General features: G+C 41.1%; 1 protein-coding gene across 1 annotated transcript; it reads left to right on the forward strand.

Moving 5' to 3' along the window:
• Positions 1-1,093: 1,093 nt before the first annotated feature.
• Positions 1,094-19,363, forward strand: LOC308662936 (monoacylglycerol lipase ABHD6-like; the record flags this gene model as incomplete). The annotated part of the gene is made up of 7 exons (XM_081319082.1): positions 1,094-1,206; positions 5,522-5,678; positions 6,371-6,484; positions 7,856-7,988; positions 9,173-9,330; positions 18,088-18,192; positions 19,187-19,363. 7 exons carry the CDS (start codon positions 1,094-1,096, stop codon positions 19,361-19,363), a joined length of 957 nt encoding a protein of 318 aa, XP_081175208.1.
• Between the last annotated feature and the right edge of the window lie 2,499 nt (positions 19,364-21,862).

The raw sequence follows: 21,862 nt of genomic DNA on the forward strand, positions 1-21,862 counted from the left end.
GAGGAGAGAATCTCATTTTTTTTTATCCCAAGGACCATTAGATTGCAGCTTGTAATCTTTACATTATAGAAAATTTTCTCTTTGGAATAAGTTTGTATCTGATCCCTTCCATGGGCATTTGTTCAGAATGAAAAATGTAAACAACATTGTAAGTAGTCAGCAAGATAAGCTCCCCCATCCTGATTCATCCTGCTCATCCAGAGGATGATCCAGATTGCTAAGGAACTCATATAGGGTGTGGTGTGTAGCTCCTCTGAGTCATGAATGCAATTTTACATTGTTGAAAGCTGTTACAGGATTATATACTGTATTTATATTTCCCCTAAAATGAATAAATTAACCCATCATTTTCATATGTGACTGTGTATGTTTGTGTGTTCTTTCCCATTTAAAAACATCACACAGTGACTGTAGGCCTCACTTTAGAATATTGTTACCTGCCTCCTTTTCATATACCCAAAATTAACATAATTCATTTCTGTTCATGTGACTTGGGGATGATATACCTTCTGGTCATAAGAGCATAAGAAGAACCTTGTGGGATCTGTCTAAAGACTTGTCTAGTTCAGCTTTCTGTTTCTGAGGTGACCAGACATTGGTCTTGTTTCCAAAAATGCTTATCAAGACCTATATGCTTTAGGATTTTAGATAATCCATAACTTCTACAGCCAGAAATCCTTTAAAGTCTTACACCCCCCCCCACCTCTAAATATATCTGATTTCTTTTGAAAACTATCCAAATTGTATATTTTGTGGTTGCAAATTATTTGTTCACTCTACAGGGAAGTCATTCCTGTTATTTAAAGGGGCCGTAATACTTCATAAAATTGCTTCTTATATGAATGGTCATGTATAAGTTACTAACGATCAATAGCTTAATCCTTCATGAGTGTGCAAACCTTATAATGAGGTTATCCATGTTATTGGCCAGCACCCTAAGTATGGTATAATTAATTAGACAGTATAATTAAATCCTTGCTTTTATTATCTGAGTCATTGCTAAACAGGATCTAAAATCATGAAGCCATGCATATTTATATCGTGTATTTTTTTAGGAAACAAAGGAGACAAAGAGCCACTTTAATTTACAGGCATGGATTGCAACAAGGTCAAAATTATCATATATGGTGCTTTAGACATCTTAATTAACTTCTTTATCTCAAAGTACAATCAGCTGCCTTCACTAATATTCAGGATCATGATCTGGTAAGTATATTTCTTATAAAATACACAGTGCTTTTTTTGTAAAAGAAAAAGGTGCCGTAACTCACACGTCATACAACCTGCCTTACCTATCCTACAAAGTTCCATCCAAAAAAGGTGCCGGAACTCCGTTCTGAGCGTTCTATGACAAAAAAAGCCCTGAAAATACATGACATATTTGGTCAGTTAGACCATAGTTCAGGTATTGTATCATGAGCTACAGTATTTGTTTTCTGAAGTCTTGTCCAAAAATAGCTCAGATGACATGTTGGCAGTGGTGGGATTCAAATGTGTGAACAACCGGTTCTCTGTGTGGATGCCACTTCCAGAAGTCCATTCTGGGCCTGGGCAACAAACAAATAGCTACCGGTTCTGCCGAACTGGTGTGAGCTGGCTGAATCCCACCACTGCATGTTGGTGATATAAATCAGGGGTTCACAACCCTTGGCCCATGGACCACTACCAGGCAGCGAAATGCCAGCAACTGGTCCACACAAACAAGCAAAGCCCCATCCACAAGATGCAGGCAGCATACAAAACCATGCCCCCTCCGGTCTGCAGAAAAACCTCTCTCCATGGAACCGGTCCCTGGTGCCCAAAAGGTTGGGGACCTCTGATATAAATGACAGGGTGAGATGAAGTGGTACTGAGCAGTTTTAAAATGACATGAAAGCTTCCTCCCTACCCCTCTTTCACTTGTTAGCTGGGCTATTTTTTGGACATGGGTCTACCACTCTTCCAGAAGCAGACTCTGTCTTCAGAAATAGTCTGGTCTAAAGCATCTCTACACCTGCCATCTGTCACTTGAGCAATTTGAAAGGAGGCGAAATCTCCATCCCAACTACCTGTTCACACTCACCCTAGCCTGCCCTGCTTCTAAGGAGAGTGACTGGGGGTGGTTTTTCCTGCCATTTGCAAATCCTGGATGGAAGGGTGGAAGCAATGCCAGATAATTCACCAACTAACAACTTTAAAAGCTCCACAGTAAAGTTGTACAAACTAAACCACTCACAAGCCATGTTAGTGATGGAGTTTAAAGCTCAGTGGTTAGAGCAATGCCATGTAAATTATGCCAGGATTATTTTTCTGACAATTCAGGATCTGGAGAAAAGAATGCACTGTATGCCTCCCAGCATACACAAAGGACAGCACAGCAGGAGGCTGATGGTGCAGATCAGCAGAGGGGCTGGACAGCTCCGGGCAATGACTGCTCACTCAGGATAAGCCTAATGACTTAAGCTGTTGACAGCCCCAGGCATGGTCAGCCTGGTGGGAAGCCAGGATCTACACCCATTGTCACCTGCACTGGCAGGAAGCCCAGGTTTGAACTGATTGGATGCCATCCACCTGGGCAGGTACAAATAGACGCCAGGCTTCCCTGTTTCCCCAGTTCGTTCTGTTCAGAATAAACTCATCTTCACCCCAGCTCTGTGTCCGTCTCTATGTGAAGCACGCGACTTTACAAAGAACATCAATGCAGTTTTGTGAGGAAGAGCCCAAAGCCTAAGAGATTTACGTATCTTCTGGGTTCCCTCAAACACTGCCAGAATAAGAACTAGTGACTTAGATCTGTCACACTTATGCCCCATACCCAAAGTCACGAGGGTCAGGTGGCATACAAATTTAAGGAAGGAAGGAAGGAAGGAAGGAAGGAAGGAAGGAAGGAAGGAAGGAAGGAAGGAAGGAAGGAAGGAAGGAAGGAAAACTATGGACTGAAGACAAGATCAAGTATGCTTGTTATTAGGCTCATGTGGAGAAAGATCCTCCAGAGCAGCCAAAGATTTTTAAAGGAAAGGTGAGCACTGGGAAGTCTGATCTTGAATAGTCACAGTCCCAACATTGCCAGGCACAGAGAAAGAGTCAGCCCCATTAGATAGAAAAGAAATCAACTCCTCTGGAAGTCTTTTACTGAGAATGCCTGTAATAATAGAATCATATAAGACTGACTGGACTGTACCTCCCTGTGAATCAAGGAGCCATTTCTGAATGTTTCTCAGGCTTTAAGAAATGTTTAAACCCCATGCCTAGGTAATGGTCTTGCATCTTTCATTCAAGACCAGCTTCCTTACTCTTTATATCTTGGGACTATGAAGCTTTTAGTAAATAATCTTAGAATTTTGCTTGTTGTTTCATTTGGGAATGGTACCTACTTTCAGAGCCTTCTCCTCACTTGCACAAACATCTTTGCCAACTTGTTGTGTTTTTTTTTTCACTTTGATTTTACTGTGTTGTCCTAATGTCTTCACTTCAACCCCAGCCCCATGGATGAGATGGTCTTTGGTTATTGTTGGCTGTAACAGTTATTCAAACAATATTTTCCCTTATTTGAACACAGTCCAAAGGCAGCTTCAAGGTGTGTAAAATGTGATAGGCTACATCACCCATTACCTTGGAGGAAAGTGAGGGAACTTTGGACCAAAGCAATAGAGACACAATAATGGCTGGCAACAGAAATTGCCAATATCATGCTAGTATTGCTTTTAGCTGTTTGAGCTGTGCGGTGGCCTAGGGGTGAAGATTCTGTCCTCACATTCAGGAGGTTGAGAGTTCAATCCTAGGCAGTGGCAGATGTTTCTCTATCAGGGTGCAAAGTGGAAATACCTGCTGGAAACGCCACATAGGTTTCGGGAAGAGCATCCAGCCAGTAAACGCTCAGTTCCATTCAACCGCTCTGACTCCATATTGATAAAACGGTCACGAAAAGAGGGGGAAAAAGTCTTTTAGCAGATTCAAGGATGGGTGGAGAGCACTTCACCTTAGCAGGAGGGAAAGACACAAAGCTTCAACTCTCTCCTATACTTTATCAAATGCCTTACTGAAATCTAAGTATACCACGTCCACAGCATTTCGTTGGTCTTCTAGGTTAGTCACTTTATCAAAGAGAGAAATAAGATTGGATTGGCACAATCTGTTTTAACAAACCCGTGCTGGCTACTGGTTATGACTTTGTTTGTTTCTAGTTGTTCACAGATCTGTTTTTTGATTATCTTTTCTAGGATCTTCCCAGGTATTGATGTTAAAGTGATTGGTCTGTAGTTACCTAGGTCCGTTTTTTTTTCCTTTCTTGAAGATGGGAACCACATCAGCCCTTTTCCAATCCTCAGGTACTTCCCCAGTGCTCCAGGATTTGTGAAAGATGTGGTGTAATGGTTCTGAGATAACATCTGCCAGCTCTTTCAGAACTGTGGGAGGTAATCTGTCGAGTCCCAGTGATTTATATTTGCCAAGGTCAGATAGGTGTTCTCTTACCATTTTCTTGCTTATTTTAATTTTTGTTTCTGGTATGTCTTTTGCAGGGTTTTTTTTTGGGGGGGGGTACGTTGGGCTATAGTTTTTTTGTGAGAAGACTGATACAAAAAATAAGTTAAGTAGCTCTGCTTTCTCGATGTTGTCTGTTATTTCCTTGCCATCGTCTCTCTTTAGTGGGCCTACAGTTTCCTTGACTTTTTTCGTGTTGTTAATATGTTGGAAGAAACTTTTTTTTATTATCCTTGATTTCTGTTGCAAGTCTTTGTTTGTTCTGAGCCTTTGCTTTCCTGACTTTGTCTTTGTATGTTCTAGCTGTCTGCTGACAATCAGCCTTATGTGCCCCTCTTTCCATTGTTTGTATTTGTCCTTTTTGTCTTTTACTTTGTCAGAGAGATCTTTGTGCAGCCATGCTGGTTTCTTCTTGAAATTCTTGTTTTTGTTTCTCAGTGGTATTGTGCTGGTCTGGGCTTTTATGATCACATTTTTCAGGGTTTTCCACGCTTCTTGGGTTGTTTTCCCTTTTAGGATTTTCATCCATGGGATATTTCCTAGGTTCTCTCTGAGTTTGTTAAAGTCAGCTCTTTTGAAGTTTATGACACTGGTTGGATTGTTTTCTATTGCTAGTGTTTGCATTATATTAAATTCCAGTATGACATGGTCACTTTCACCCAAGATTCTGGCAATTTCAATTCTTCTCTATTTGTAAGGATTAAGTCCAGTACAGCTTTATGTCTTGTTCCTTCCTCCACCTTTTGGGTGATAAAGTTGTCGGCAAGGTTTGTTAGGAATCTGTTTGATCTCCCTCTCACTGTAGAGTTTGTTTCCCAGTTGATATCTGGATAGTTGAAGTCTTTCATTGCTACTAAGGTATGCTTCCTACATATGTTTGTTAACTGATTGGCAAAGAGTTCATCTATTTTTTCTGATTGGTTGGGTGGCCTGTAATATACGACAGCTTTCATAGCCTCTTCCACCTACCACAAACCAAGCTTGGAATGGAAGTCATTCCACAATACGCCTCCTCCACAAATCCCCACCAGCCTCCTATACTTGTTCTCCATTCTTTCAGGACTAAGCGTCAGAGCGTGGGTGTGAAGGTGAAGTATCTCAATAGTGAGGGCTACCGGTTCAGATACTTCATGCGAGGGAAGCCTGGATCCCGACCATCTGTGCTGATGCTTCATGGATTCTCACTCAACAAAGACATGTGGTTAAACATCATTGAAGTAGGTCTTCCCTTTATTCTAGCTTGGATGGTGCTAGTCTGGCCTTGGGTAATAGAAGTCATAGACAAAACTTCCTGTGTCCCATCTGCCCCTAAGCCTTCTTGCCATTGAGCAGAGTGGGATGGGTGGAAGATCAAAGATAATGCTGTGGGTGTCTCTGAGGTACAGCCTGCCTGACTCTGGTAATCCTCCAAGTAGGAGAACCATCTCCAGAGTTCCTGGCTAGAATGGCTCATGTCTATATCTAAGGCTCTAGCCATTTTTTCTGCTTCTTTATCTTCTTGGGGTTAGCTGAGAACCAGCCATCTGCCACTATGATAAAGCAGGCTGGGAAACTCAGATCCTGTGCAAATTGTTGACCTTATGAGCTTTGGGCTATCAATAACATGTCGTTGGTGGAGCAGCTAGCAGCTAGCAAGGGAGTGAAACCTAAAGGAGGATAACCATCTCCCCAAATAAATCAATTAAGTCTGAGCATGCTCACTGCTTTCCAAATGCTTAAGTTGATGAGAGCAGTGGGGGGGAGAAAGGAAAAGATGGGGTAGGGTGGGTGTGGATGTTGGGGGAGAAAACTGGATCAGGTCTGGGACTAAGAATCACATTTCTTCTCTAGTCCTGCATTTGGCAGTGAACAAAGCCAGCTATTTTTGTTTTGATTCCTTGGCTTCACACGCACAACTGTTTCCCTATAGGTCTTTCCTAAGGGCCTCCACTTGATCTGCCTTGATCTGCCAGGTCATGGCGGAACCACTCGCTTGCTTGGAGAAAGTTACACAGCAGTTGCTCAAGCTAAAAGGATACACCAGGTAGGACTTTTCTTGAGCAGTGATGTGATACATTGTTCTTTGGAGGCTGGTGAGTGGCAGCAAATGGGGAAAGTGAGTGGGGGTATGTGTGAGAAATTAGATATAAACTCCAGAAGTGACTGTGCAGCAAAAAAATATATAAAATATCTATCCTTTGCATTAAAAATGAAGAATCTCCTTTGAGTCATGGGTTTGTCCATTTAATTTCTTGGAGACAAAAGAGCTTTGCCACTGACTCCATCTTTTTGTTTTTACTTTTTCACTCTGGATCAGATATTCCTAATGTTAGTCAGGTTGAACCCTGCTTAAGTTTTCCAAGATGAACCAAAGTTGGCTAGATGTTGCCATCTAGCAAGAATCTTTTTGCTAAAAGTGCACATAAAGGAAACCCAGTGCTTTATAATCAATCCCTTCAAAAGTCTCACAGATGTGTGAAGTAGCTGTGGATTGCATGGTATTTTATTATTTTCATTCCAAATCAATTCTTTCTCAGATATAGGTTGTCCAGCTTTAACCTCAAAACGGTTCAAGGAAAACTAGTTCTAGCTATGATTTGCCCATGGGTACTTAATGAACTTCAGAGAGTTAAAGAAGTGAATCCAAATCTCCACAGATAAGTCCAACATAGAAGACATTGCAATTGCATGCTCCTTATCCCCTTACTAATGTCAATGAATCGTAATTACTTGGGGTTTACTTAGGATAGCTTCAATCTGATGTTGTGTGATTATTACGGTATGACAATCCTAGAAAAATATGCCCAGGCCCATAGTGATTAAAGTTTTCCCCAACACTTGTTGATTTGTTCAATATTGTCATGTTTTGGACTGGAATTGCAAATGGGACATCAACTGTCATGTCCAAGAGTCTTGTGCACTCTCCTGTAGAGGGAAAGCTTTCAGGTATTTAGTATTAATCTTATCTTGTGAGCATCTTAATAAAGGGCTGTAAAAGATGTTCTCAACTTTGTCATTATTACTTTTGTTTCATCATTATCCCTGTGAGATACATTTCCCATATTTTGGAAGCATCAGCATTGTTCTATAGGCCTATACTGCATAACCAAATTTATTTACGAAATGTGTTTTATTACCATAAAGTTCCCTCTTTAATCAATCTTGCTCTTACGGCTGGATGACATTCTTAACTTGTCATGTTAGATGCTGCTGTATCAGCCATATAAACAGCGATCTGCTTGAATCACTGAATCCTGAGCAATGTTTCACCCTACCTGGCAGTATGAACCCAGCCCATGTAATTAATTTATTGTTCATTATATTATGCAGTTAGTTCCAGAAAGAAGGGATTAGGATGGGTGAGCATCTCATGAAAGAACAGCCACAATCTCTTTGTTCCCAATGTTTGTTTCAGTTTGTCCAGTGTGCTGGCCTGAACCACAAGCCTTTCCACCTGGTTGGCATGTCCATGGGAGGCATGGTTGCTGGGGTTTATGCCGCTCTCTATCCAGCCCACATCTCCTCTTTAGCCCTCCTCTGCCCAGCTGGTAAGTATCTATATCAAGTGAGTGAAGTTTGAAGAAAAAGGCCAGAATGCTTGGCCCAAACTCTAGATTATAAAATGAGAAGTTGATGGGCTGTTTGGAGATGACGTCTCTCATCAGAAACTTCATACATTTCTGCACAGCCACTTCTGGGTACCTCCATGTGTAACACAGTAGCTAGATTTGAATTCAAAACTGTAACCAGTTACTGTAATGTTAGAACCTCCCATTAGGGTTTTGTTCTAATCCCTTTTCAAAAAGTTTCTATCAAGCCTATGACAGAAATTTCAGCCAGCATAGGGCAATGGGGAATGCACCTCCAGATCCAACAAAACCCATTAAAAATAACTGATCTATCAGCAGACCTATTTATACCAGAACCTGAACATAACAATACATAAAAAGTACTGAACTCACTGGGTTGGGGTCATGGCATCAAGAGGCTTCACTTGCCACCTGACATTGCCTTAAAGAGGCAATATATATATTATCTATGTCAACATACACAACACAATCACACTTTTCATGGGGATCCTTAACTAAGTTGTCTTGCAAAACATATCATGACTTGCTGGTTCTTCTGCATCCACCCAACCATCACACACTAGAGCAGGCATGTCAAACTCGTGACATCACGTGATGTCGCACAACATATCATGACTTTTTCCCCATTGCCAGCAATGGGGTGGACATGGTTTCAGAGTGATGCATACGGCAGTGCGGGCCGGCAGTTTGACATGCTTGCACTAGAGTGTTCTTGCTGTTGTGGCCTCAGTCCTTTCTCCAATTGACCCATTAGATCAGGACTTCTCTTCCATGGCAATGTGATGTGTGGACTTCAACTCACAAATGGAGCGCACATGCACATACTCTCCATTACTCGCGCAAGGGGGATGTGCGCACATGCACACACTTGCCCGCCATTTCAGGCAGCCCAGTTTTGAACATCTCATGGACTGGTAATGAGCTGTGGCCCAGGGGTTGGGGACCACTACTGTAAAGCATTGTGAAGCGGTATATAAGTCTAAGTGCTATTGCTATTTACCAGCTGAGGATATTGATAAAACAAATTACTTAATTTTAACACACTTTTAGTATTGTTTATATTTTTTAAGATTCTTGCTAGCTTTGTTCTAGATGGTAGTAATTTTATATATATATATTCCATATTCTCACCCTAATTTTAGGCCTGAAGATTCCAAAACAAAGTGAACTGTTTCTGTGGTTAAAAAAGCTAGTTTTATTGAACGATCTTTCCAAGAATGCTCTTGTTCCAGTTACTAAGGAGCAAACAGAAAACTTCATGAAACTTTGCCTATACCAGCCCAACTTTTTGAAGATGCAGGTGAACATCTGACATTTTCCTAGATTGCTGCTGCCTCAGTCCCTTGTAATAACATCTCCCATTTCTCCTCAAGTTCTTTTACAAGATGGTCAGAAAGTGCACAAGACTGAAATTTAAGATGGAAGGGAGATCAGCATAAGTATTTACCAAATAAGAAAAGAGATGCATGGCTCCTTCCTTCCTTCCTTCCTTCCTTCCTTCCTTCCTTCCTTCCTTCCTTCCTTCCCTACCTCCTTCCTTCCTTCCTTCCTTCCTTCCTTCCTCCCTCCCTCCCTCCCTTCCTCCCTCCCTTACTTCTTTCCTCCCTCCCTCCCTTCTTTCCTTCATTCTTTCCTTCCTCCCTCCCTCCCTCCTTTATTTCCTTCCTTCCTTCCTTCCTTCCTTCCTTCCTTCCTTCCTTCCTTCCTTCCTTCCTTCCTTCCTTCCTTCCTTCCTTCCTATTTATTCTACTCTTTTTCAAGGAAAGGTATCCCAGAGATACTGGGTCATAGCCGGCCTGTAGGCTGATAACTTAAGAGATACAAGAAAGAGAATGGAATGGATAGCCAAACACAAAAATAAAATACATTCTGCCCTTATTCATTATTGTTTATAGGTTGTTTCGTAGTTAGATTTATATCCTGCCTTTCTTCCAGAAACTCAAAGTGCCTATATAAAAGCCTTGCCTCCCATTTATACCACAGCAATAATCTTGTGAACTAGATTTTTTTTAAAAACCCATTTATATCCCGCCCTTGTCCGAAGACTCAGGGCGGCTTACAATCTAAGAAGCACAAATCAATGTGAGTTGAGAAGAGTGATGGTTTAAAATCCTCCAGAGAGCTCTGGAAGCTGAGGGCAGACATTAACTGGGCAAAAGCACATTGATATCAGAATCATACCTGATATTAATATCAGATATTAGAATTAATATCACAGGAATAAAAACAATACAGTGCTGAGAAGCCTTAAGGAAATAGTCCTTCAGCAAAATGGAGGCAATTGCCCCATTTCTCTTTTGCTGCTAGATGCTCATCTGGATCAATACTGTCTACTCAAGTTGGCAGCCATTCACCAGATAAATGTAGAGAATCATAATCATAATCATAATAGTAAAGTTGGAAGGTATCTTGGAGGTCATCTAGTCCAACCCCCTGCTCAGGCAGGAAACCCTATACCAATTCAGACAAATGGCTGTCCAGTCTCTTCTTAAAAACTTCCAGTGTCGGAGCATTCACAGCTTCTGGAGGCAGGTTGTTCCACTGGTTAATTGTTCTAACTGTCAGGAAGTTTTTCCTTAGTTCTAGGTTGCTTCTCTCCTTGACTAGTTTCCATCCATTGCTTCTTGTCCTGCTTTCAGGTGCTTTGGAGAATAGCTTGACTCCCTCTTCTTTGTGGCAGCCCCTGAGATATTGGAACACTGCTATCATGTCGCCCCTCGTCCTTCTCTTCATTATACTAGACATACCCAATTCCAGCAACCGTTCCTCATATATTTTGGTCTCCAGACCTCTAATCATCTTTGTTGCTCTTCTCTGTACTCTTTCCAGAGTCTCAACATCTTTTTTACATCATGGTGACCAAAACTGGTGTGGCTTTACCAATGCATTGTAAAGTGGTATTAATACTTCACGTGATCTTGATTTTATCCCTCTGTTAATGCAGCCTAGCACTGTGTTGGCTTTTTTTGGCAGCTGCAGCGCACTGCTGGCTCATATTTAAGCGATTGTCCACTAGGACTCCGAGATCCCTCTCACAGTTACTACTATTGAGCAAGGTACCACATATACTATACATGTACATTTGGTTTTTCTTGCCTAAATGTAGAACCTTACTTTTTTCACCATTGAATTTCATTTTGTTAGATAGCGCCCAGTGTTCGAGTCTGTCCAGATCCTCCTGTATCTTAAGCCTATCTTCTGGAGTATTGGCTATTCCTGCCAGCTTGGTGTTGTCTGCAAATTTGATGAGTTCCCCATCTTTCCCCTTGTCCAAATCGTGGGTGAAGATGTTGAAGAGCACTGGGCCCAGAATAGAGTCCTGGGGGCACCCACCTACACACTTCCTTCCATGTAGATGCAGTTCCATTGAGGACCACATGCTGAGTACGGCCGGTCAGCCAGCTATGAATCCATTTGGTGGTGATGCTGTCTAATCCACATTTTTCTATCTTATTAAGTAGTAGGTTGTGATCTACTTTATCAAATGCCTTACTGAAGTCCAAGTAAATTATATCCACAGCATTCCTCTGATCCACTAATTTTGTCACTTGGTCAAAAAATGCAATAAGATTTGTCTGGCATGATCTGTTTTTGACAAACCCATGTTGGCTTTTAGTAATGATTTTGTTTGCTTCTAGGTGCTCGCTGATTTGTTTTTTGATTATTTTTTCCAGAATCTTCCCAGGTATTGAGGTCAGGCTGAGAGGTCTGTAGTTTCCTGGATCTATTTTTCCCCTTTTTTGAAGATGGGAACTACATCAGCTCTTTTCCAGTCCTCTAGTAGTTCCCCAGTTCTCCAGGATCTTTGAAAAATATAGTTCAGTGGTTCTGAGATCACATCTACCAGTTCCTTGAGAACCTTGGGGTGTAATCCATCTGGTCCTGGTGATTTGAACTCGTCTAGGCTGGACAGGTGCTCACTTACTATTTTCTTGCCTATATTAACTTGTATTTCTATTCTGTTTTTTTACGGCACTATTTTTGATAGGTTGGTCTGTTTTTCCCCTTTGTGTAAAGACAGATGCAAAAAACAAGTTAAATAGTTCTGCTTTCTCCCTGTTGCTTGTCACCTTCTTACCACTTTCACCCACTAATGGACCAATCATTTCCTTCACTTTTTTTTGTTTTTTACATGTTGAAAGAAACTTTTTTTGTTATTTTTGACTTTGGTCGCAAGCCTTAGTTCATTTTGAGCCTTAGCTTTCCTCACTTCGTCTTTGCAGGCTCTGGCTATTTGCTGATATTTTGACTTTGTTATGTGCCCCTCTTTCCACTTTCTATAGTTGTCCTTTTTATCTTTCAATTTATCAGAGAGTTCTTTATGCAGCCATGCTGGTTTCTTTTGAGAGCTGTTATTTTTCCTCTTTCATGGTATTGTGCTAGACTGGGCTTTTATTATCTCACTTTTCAAAATTTCCCAAGCTTCTTGAGTTGTTTTCCCCTTGAGGATTCTCATCCATGGAATCCTTCCCAAGCCCTCTCTAAGTTCATTGAAATTGGCTCTCTTAAAGTCCAAGACTCTAGTTTGACTGTGTTCTATTGCTTGTGCTTCCATAATGTTAAATTCCAATATTGCATGATCACTCCCCTTCAGGTTCCTGTGGCTTCAACACCTTCTATCATTTCATATCTGTTAGTGAGAATTAGATCCAAAATGGCTAATCCCCTAGTTCCCTTCTCTACTTTTTGGGTGACAAAGTTGTCTGCTAGGTTTGTCAGGAATCTGTTTGATCTTCCACTTGGTGCAGAGTTTGTCTCCCAGTTGATGTCAGGGTAGTTAAAGTCCCCCATTACTATTGTGATGTGCTTCCTACATACCTTAGTTAGCTGACAAGCAAAAAGTTCATCTATTTCCTCTGTTTGGTTGGGTGGCCTATAGCATACACCTATGGCAATGTCATTTTTTCTCCCTTTTATATTGACCCAAATGCATTCAAGTTTACAGTTTTCATCATTGTTGTGCTCTATTTCTGTAGAGATGTAGTTATTTCTTATATAGAGAGCAACTCCACCTCCTCTTTTATTTGGTCTGTTTCTTTTGAATAATTTAAATCCCTCTAGCTGTGTGTTCCATTTGTGGGTTTCATCCCACCATGTTTCCGTAATGGCGACAATATCATATCTGCCCTCATTAATCTGAATTTCTAGTTTACCCTGTTTGCTGTTCATACTCTGTGCATTGGTGTACAGACATTTGAGTCCTTTATGTCTGACCCTGTGTTTACTTTCTACATAACCTGTGTGGTGCCTGAGTTCCCCTATTGTCTTACCACCTATTTGGTTAGTGCACTTTGTGTGGCACTCGCTAATAGAACCTTGATTTTGCTTGACAGCAAGGTTGATATTCTTGTCCACACACACATCTATGTTACATGCATTGATAGCCCTATAATTTTTAGATTGGCGGGGACAGGGATTTCTATATCAATTAACTCACTGTCCCGGCTGTTTAGTTTAAATATTCCTCCAGAAACTCTGTGAAATTATAGCTGAGCAACTCAGTCCCTTTCTTTGATGGATGCAAACCATTTCTTTTGTACGTTTTTTCATTGGACCAGCTACAGACATTGTGACTTATATATCCAAAGCCTTCCCTTTTACACCACTCCTTTAGCCACATATTGAATTGTGCTATACGCTGTCCTTTTCCATTTTGCTCCTTATACACTGGTAAAACCTCTGAAAAAGTAAGCCTACAGCCTGTTCTGCCAAGTTCCTGCCCCAAGCTCTGGAAATCATTCTGCACAGAGAGTACATCTTTTTAGGACAGATCATTAGTGCCAAGATGTACAATATCCTCCACATCACAATCCTTGCTGGCTTTCTTGATTATTTTAGAAATACACTTCTTGTCCCTACTGGCAGTAGCACCTGGAAGACACCTGACCTTTTTTGAAACCTCTGTGGCCTTTCCTAAACTAACATTCCTTATAATTGAATCACCAACCAGAAGGTGGCTTCTCTTTTTGGATGCCTTTCTGTTCTTGCAGGACTAATGTGTAATACCTGATTTGCACTTCTCCCTGTCAAAAACAAGTTCTTCACCTTGGACAAAATCCCCTGCTTATTTGAGTTATTATCACAGATACCTTTACCTGTCTCCTTAATGTCCCTATTAAGGTCAGCAAGGGCACTGTATCTGTTGTGCAGGGACACAGCGAAAGCTTTTGTGTTTATGGTTCACAGCTCTCACCCTGCCAGATCCCACACTGCCCTTCTCCTGCAGGATCTTTGTGGTAGAGGGGGCAGATAGCGTGGAGGCTCTTTCCATTTCATATTTGCTGTTTCCAATTTTTCTCAGGGCCAAGCTTTTCATTGACATCATTCAGTGAGGTGGCACAAAATTAAATTTTTATTTTTTTAAAATTAAAAAAAAATTCCAGGGCCCTGATTGATTCAAAATGACAGTGGATGCATCATAAAACTTAACCATATTTTTTTCTAGGCCCTTTCCCCCTCTTTCATCTTCATCATCAACTGATACAATTTGGATCCCAGTTTTTGCCCATTTTTTGTCTAGTTATCATGAACAGGCTTAACTCCATCGCCCAAACTGTCTTTGACTAATATATACAGATTATTGTTGGGAGTTTCCATGAAATACATAAATAAATATATCCAAAATAGCAAGCATTCTTTTTCAAACCAGAAAAATATCTACATCACATAACTATCTCCAAATTCAAAGAGCACTAATTTTAGCACACTTCCTGCAGCAGTTTGGGATACAAAAAAAATCCTCATTAGGTAAAATTCTTGCAGTCCCTGAATTGAAACTGCAGCTCATGTCTTGTTATGCTGCATCCTCTGTGTGGATCCTGGGACCCACTTTATAATTCCTCATCTGGTAAATTCTGATCATTTTTATGTATGTTTAATGTTCTCAAATTTGAATGTAGCCAAATTCTGCCTATAAAATTAGACACACTCTGACTACCAACAGATACAAATTGTAACCTTCTTATCCTATTTTGTTTCTTTACTCACATTTTAACATGTTTTATTTTGAACTCTGGTCTGTGGCTGTAATAAAAATAATATATCTATCTATCTATCATCTATCTATCTATCTATCTATCTATCTATCTATCTATCTATCTATCTATCTATCTATCTATCATCTATCATCTATCTATCTATCTATCTATCTATCTATCTATCTATCTATCTATCTATCTATCATCTATCTATCTATCATCTATCTATCTATCTATCTATCTATCTATCTATCTATCTATCTATCATCTATTTTTTGTCTTAAAAAAGGAATCACAAAGTATTTTTTCTACCAGTTCTCATTCAGTCTGATGGAGAATTTGCTTTCAAATTTTCTTTCAAAAGACAAGAATTCAAATGAAGGGAGCTACATTCACAGATACAGTTAAATATTCTTGGCTTGTTTTGTTCTGAGCGGACTAAGGAAATGAATGTGAATGACCAATGACCCTGGCCATAAGCATCTACAGAGGGAGGGCAAGTGAGAACATGAATCGTGGTGTTGTGATGCAAATTCTACTCCTTATGTACTTGCATGTGATGTCACAAGCCTAGGATGAAAGCATCCTTGCATTGTGATGTTGCACACACCTTTCACCACTTTGGCATCAGTATAGTTGGAAGTAGGCCCTAGATCAGGATTTGTCAACCTTGACAATTTCCAGGTACGTGGACTCCAACTCCCAGAACTTCAATCAGCATAGCGATTGCTGAGAATTCTGGGAGGTGAAGTCCACTCACCTTCAGTTTGCCATGTTTGACAAACATTACTCTAAATCACGGGTGTCAAACTCGGAATGTCATGTGATGTGCCATGACATACCGTGACTTTTTTGCCATTGCCGGCAATGAGGTGGGCGCGGTTTTCTTATGATGCATCCAGCCCACAGGCCGGCAGTTTGACACCCTGCTCTAGATCCTTAACACTTCACATTTCAATTCACTCTCCACGGAAGATACTGTACCATACTCATCTCATGGAGACTTTGCAGTGGGGAAAGTACCTGCAAATAATAGAAAAACATAGGACATAACAGCCCCAGCAATACACGTAGCCCTTGAGTTACAACCATTCGTTTATTGATCATTCAAAGTTGTGAGGGCATTAAAAAAAGTGACTTAGGTTTTTCACATCTACAACTTATATTTATACTTTTAATTTATACTTTTCTCCTTTCAACTTTAGCTCCTAAAGGGATACCTTGAGGATCGGAGACCACATAAGATGTTTTTTGCATTGTGTAGGTACAAGACACGGCATGGACTGCGATGGGCTACTCATCCATATTCTAGAGCAGAGTTCCCCAAACTTTCTGGCTTTGCAGACTGGCGGGGGGATGGGGGATGGTTCCACATGAATGGCTGGCAAGCATACGTGAGCGGCTCTATTTGGGGGAGCGGTGGGAATGTGCACCCGCTACTTGCACAAGTGGAGCTCATGTGCATGTACTTACCCTCTGCTTGCACATGTGGGGATGTGCACACATGTGGTGCGCTCACCCGCTGCTTCCATGGTCCGATTCCGAACAGCTTGCAACCCAGTAGTAGGCCACAACCCCAGGGTGGGGACCCGTTTTAGAGGGGCAAGCATACATTTAATATCAAGGGAATCCGTCCAGGGAGCTACAGCCAAAATCAGCCCTTCAATCAGTGGATTTTCACTGTGTTTCAGATATGGACATTTCTGTTTTCCAAAATGAGAAAATAATCCTGAAAAGGACCGATATATCAGCAAAATGTTGGCCTATTTTACTATACATTTCTTTACAGTAATGAGGCAGGGAAAGCCGGCTAAGCAAGGCTTCTGAAATTCTTACCACTTCACAGGAAAGAAGGCAGCTTACAATGGAAGAGACACTAATATTCTGAGCCAATGCTCTTGGCCACACATTTCAGGATCATAATCACAAGGAGACAGCCTTTCCTTTTTTACAAGCCCTCCAAAGGTGTTAGGAAGATAACCCCCACAATTCCCAGTCAACGCAACCCCCATTGGGTGAAGAGTCCACAGGTTGCTGTCCAGCTACGTAGAGTGATACAAATTAGTGAAGCTGCAGGACTGGCATCAGGCAAATAAGGGAGAAAAGGGCTAAAGGGTTCCTTAATCAGATCTCCTCATTAATGATGCTGGAGATTGATCTAGCGGTTTGAGTCCTAGCACTGTGTAGTGGGGTGAGCTTCTGTCACTCATCTCAGCTTCTGCCCGCCTAGCAGTTCAGAACCATGTTCTGTGCAAGTAGGTAAGTAGGTACTATTTTGCTGGGGAGCTGAGCTGGTGCTTTATGTGGACAATTAGAATCCTGCCAGCACTGAATTATCCCAGTTGTGATGCTGGTTGTGAGGCAGCTTGGGTGGAGGGAAAGGACCTCAGATACTGCCGTTCATCTTTCTTTCCGGTGCAGAGAGCTAGCTCGCCCTCCTGTGGTGCACCTTTGGAAGTGAATGAGCATGTACCAAACAGAGCTATGATAGTAAACAGGCAGCCAAACTACAGGTAGTCCTTGACTTACAACAGCTCATTTAATGACCCTTCAAAGTTACAATGGCCCTGGAAAAAATGATAGTGACCGTTTTTCATGCTTACCAACATGTAGCATCCCCGTGATCATGTGATCAAGACTCAAGATGCTTGGCAATTAATCATATTTACGACGGTTGCAGTGTCCTCGGGTCATGTGATCATCTTTTGAGATCTTCCGGCAAGCAAGGTCAATGGGGAAGCCAAATTCACTTAACAACCATGTTACTAACTTAAGACCTCAGTGACTCACTTAACAACTATGGCAAGAAAAGTTGTAAAATGGGGCAAAACTCACTTAGTAACAGAAATTTTAGGCTTAATTGTAGTCATACATTGAGGACTATCTGTACTACTCTGCATTAGCATTCTAGTCTCCTGGCTAATGTAACATCACCATACACTAAATAAATAAATAAAACCCCATTATTCATAAGAATAAGAAAACTGAAGATCAGAAAAAAGGGAAGCTCATGACAGGTGTCACTGCTCATTAAAAATGGAGGGGAAAAACCCAAACCAATTCTGCTTCCTTTTATTGAGAAAGGTTTTCTGGACCTCACCAGCACTGAATCAAAGTACAGCCTCCATGAGAACATGTGGAAAATCAAAGCTCCCACCCAGATCATTTGGGGAAAGGAGGACAAGGTAAGGGATTTGTGTGTATCTGGGATTTTTTGGCACACTGTGTGTAATTTTATAATCAGACAGGAGAACCATCCCTGCAATGGAAATTGCACTGCTGTGGTTTTTCATTTGCTGAGTTTCGTTGTTCCTGATGGAAATGCTTCACTTGAAAATAAGTCTCAGTTCTTATTCTGAAGGCGACATCCCGCAGTTCAAGGAACAGCTTGAACTTTTTGCCTACATTTCTTTGAGGAGGAAGGTTGAACCACGTTTACCAGCCTGGGGACTTTGCCTAGCACGTTGAGCAAGGCCCTTTGAAAGAGGGCAGAGCAAAGGTTTATTCTGAAGTGTTAAGCAGCACCTGCAGACAGGTTGAAAGGCAATGCTACTTTATTTTAAATGCAGATTTGGGAAAAATGTGACACAGACATTTCTCCTTCCACTTTGCTATATCCTCACTTACACTTTTTAATAAAAGTTTTCTTAAACTTCTTATAAGCCGCCCAAAGTCACTTGGTTTAGTTGGGCGGCATAGAAACTGAATGAAAGAATCAATTAATCAATTTCATTATCATAAAAGCAAATCCAATAAAATCAATAAAGCAAATCCAAACAAAAGAAATGAAATCACAGAAATAATGAGAATATCCTGATGAATCTTATTGGTCAAGAGGCCGAACTATTAACAGTAAATAAAAAGTGATAGTGCTAGCACTGATGTTTAGATAATGAAATGTCTGCAAGAAAACAACCAAGCTCAGAAAGCACCAAGGACCCTTCTTTATATCTTAACGGAACTCACATGTAACCTGGCTATACAATTCAAGCCATTACAACCTGAGTATCTGAGAATGGCAGAGATGCTATGTAAAACATCAGTTACTATTAAAGGCTTGTATACTGAATGTTGTTCCAAGAGTAAATGTAAGGTGGCACACCCAAGACAAGGTTTTTTTTTCTCAACATAAATATTTCGGTTGTGATGGGAAGAAATTCCTTGTTTCCTTTTGTGTAGGTCTTCGATTCTTCGGGTGCAGAAATTTTGGCGGCTGCCATTCCTAATTCCCAAGCGCATTGGCTGGAGAAATGTGGACACTTCATAACTCTGGAGAGGCCCAGGACCTCTGCAAGGCTCCTCCTGGAATTCTACAACTCAGTCTGTGACTCAGCCAAGCAGAAGAAGGTGGCCTGAGGTCTCAGGAAGTGCCAGATGGCTGGAGACAGGCAAGGTCTGCCCCACCACCAGCCCCATGTTGACTTCTCTGGCTGGTACAATGGGAGCTACAACTCAAGATACTTAGTAGGCAGCAGAGGAGGTGAGGACCTAAAGCAAGGGTAGACAACCTTGGCTCTTTTATGACTCGTGGACTTCAACTCCCAGAATTCCTGAGCCAGGCAAGCCAAGAGAGAATAAAGCTTTGCACCACCATTCCATAAAGAATTGATCCAACTTTCTAATGGAACTTCTCTGTGTAGCATTGGTGTTATTCCGTGTAGTTGTTTATTTACCTCTTCACTCAAATCGTCTTTCCTCTATTGTTGGAATTGAGGCCTGAGCAAAGACTACTTCCTAATAGTTTTCTGCATTGTGAAGTTGTATGGTTCCTGGCACAGTGACCCAGAACCACAAATTCCTCAATTTTCTCCAATATCAGAGGCAGAGCTCCAAATAGGAAAATAAGTCAGCTGACAGGCACTCCAACCTATTTCCTCTGAAAACAACTTACTTTGGGAACCCCGATATCAAAAGGCTTCCAAGGATGACAAGAGATAGAACAAAGCTGCTTGGCAGTTTATGAGTCGGCAACAACCAAAGCTCTTAGCCTGCTCTGACAAAAGGAAATTTTAGATTAGCAGGGAGCAAAGGGCTACATCTCTGCATTATCAATCTATCCCAGCAGGGTGCTGGATTTAATTATTTCAATTGTATCTTTCCAATTTTATATAGGATTAATAAGTTTTAAAAATTCCTCCCTGGAGGGCATGCTGAGCCTGCAACATAGCTGAGGACTTTGTGGCAACATTTTGTACGAATATGTGCGTTAAAGACCCACTTCCCTAATATGGTGAGAAAGAATGTCATGTGATTGGAGACTAAGGCTTGAAAATCAGTGATCCTCAGTCCACTGTTAATTGCATCTACTTCACTTCTCTTGGAGGTGATGGGATGTTGTTTGGTACCTTCAAGTCAGTCTTTACTCCTGTTGACTCTCTGGATTAGCCCCCCAAATTTTTCTTCGCAAAATTTTCAGTACTTTGCCATTGCCTTCTTCCTAGGGCTGAAAAGGACTCAACAGCCGAAGGTTACCCAGCTGGCCCCATTCCTAAAGTGAGACTAGAACTCAGTGTCCCAGTTTCTAACCTTGTGGCTTAATTTACACACCAAATTAGCTACTTTGGATTGAGTTAGATTAACAAATCTCACCTTTTTCTCTTTTTCTCCCAGTTCACTGAAATTTTATTTCCTGCTTCCCGTGATATCACGGCAATGCAAAAGTGAAGAGCCCAAGCTGACCAGGTACTGGCAGAACCATTGCTGCTTGACTTGGTCATGCTTATTATTTCACTTTGCATGTCACTTGAGTAACATGAAATAATGTAACAAGGAGGAGGTACTGATGTAACATGATGCAGGCAGCAAGATCTTCAAGCAGCTCCTAACGCCTTCTTGAAGAGTCTTGCTTGCGTGTGGTGTCTTTGAAAATGCAGTATGTCTATTTAGGGATAGGTTGTTCCAGGAAAAGTGGCCATCTCTAGGAAGGTTAAAGCAGAGAGTTCCTGTAGATGGCAAGCTTCTTAGTTGATAAAAGTGTCTATGATGAAAGCATTTAAATCAGCATTTTTTCTTTCCATCTCAGAATAACACTGTTCTTAAGAAAAAGGCAGGGTTGGAATTATTCCTAGTCCTTGCACTATGCATTATCTTTTCAGTGCTGCTTTGCTGCTTTTAACTGATCAGCAAAACCTGAATAACTGCTCTTTTGAAAAAAACGGTAAAAGGACCGCATTTGTTGGATTAAAGAAAGCACACTCACACATGCAAAACTGCAGTCGGGAAGGATGGATATGGCATGTCAGCTTTTATTAGTTGAAAGTAAAATCAAACTTCAGATCAGAATGAGACCAGTGTCTTAGGTGGAGGATACTTTCTTCCCATCTTGGGCAACACTACAGTGCAAGAACAGATCTCTCTGCAAAACTGCTCACACTTTGAAAACAATCATGTGGCAGATGTAAAAATGATTTAAAATACATTCCCTCCCCCCCCCCCGCAAAAAAAAGACAAAAAATATGCTTCCTACCTAATGCAACAGAACAGCTTATCAGAATCAATGTGTGTCCTTCTCACAGGCAAGACACATTTTAAAGCTCTTAAGAGCCTTGAGGTAGCATCTTTATGCAAAATTAAAATTACCTTTTGGACCAGGCTGGAAAGCATCCACAGCAATCCACGTGGTTTTAAGCTTTAGCTAGGTTCAGAAAAGATGTGTCACGCTCCTGCCAGTTCAGGGACTATATTCTCTTTTTCCTGGAAGATCAAAGTCCAGCACAGCCCTACAGCCTGCTTAAGGAGAACCCAGATAAAAGGCCTCCTCAAAGGAAACATGTGCTTAGAACAAACAGAAACATTCGCCTTACACACAGAGAGAGAGAGAGAGAGTATTCACACACAAAAAAAAAATAACCGGAG

The sequence above is a fragment of the Vipera berus genome, assembly GCF_964194415.1.
Source record: "Vipera berus genome assembly, chromosome: 2".
Lineage (NCBI taxonomy): Eukaryota > Metazoa > Chordata > Lepidosauria > Squamata > Viperidae > Vipera > Vipera berus.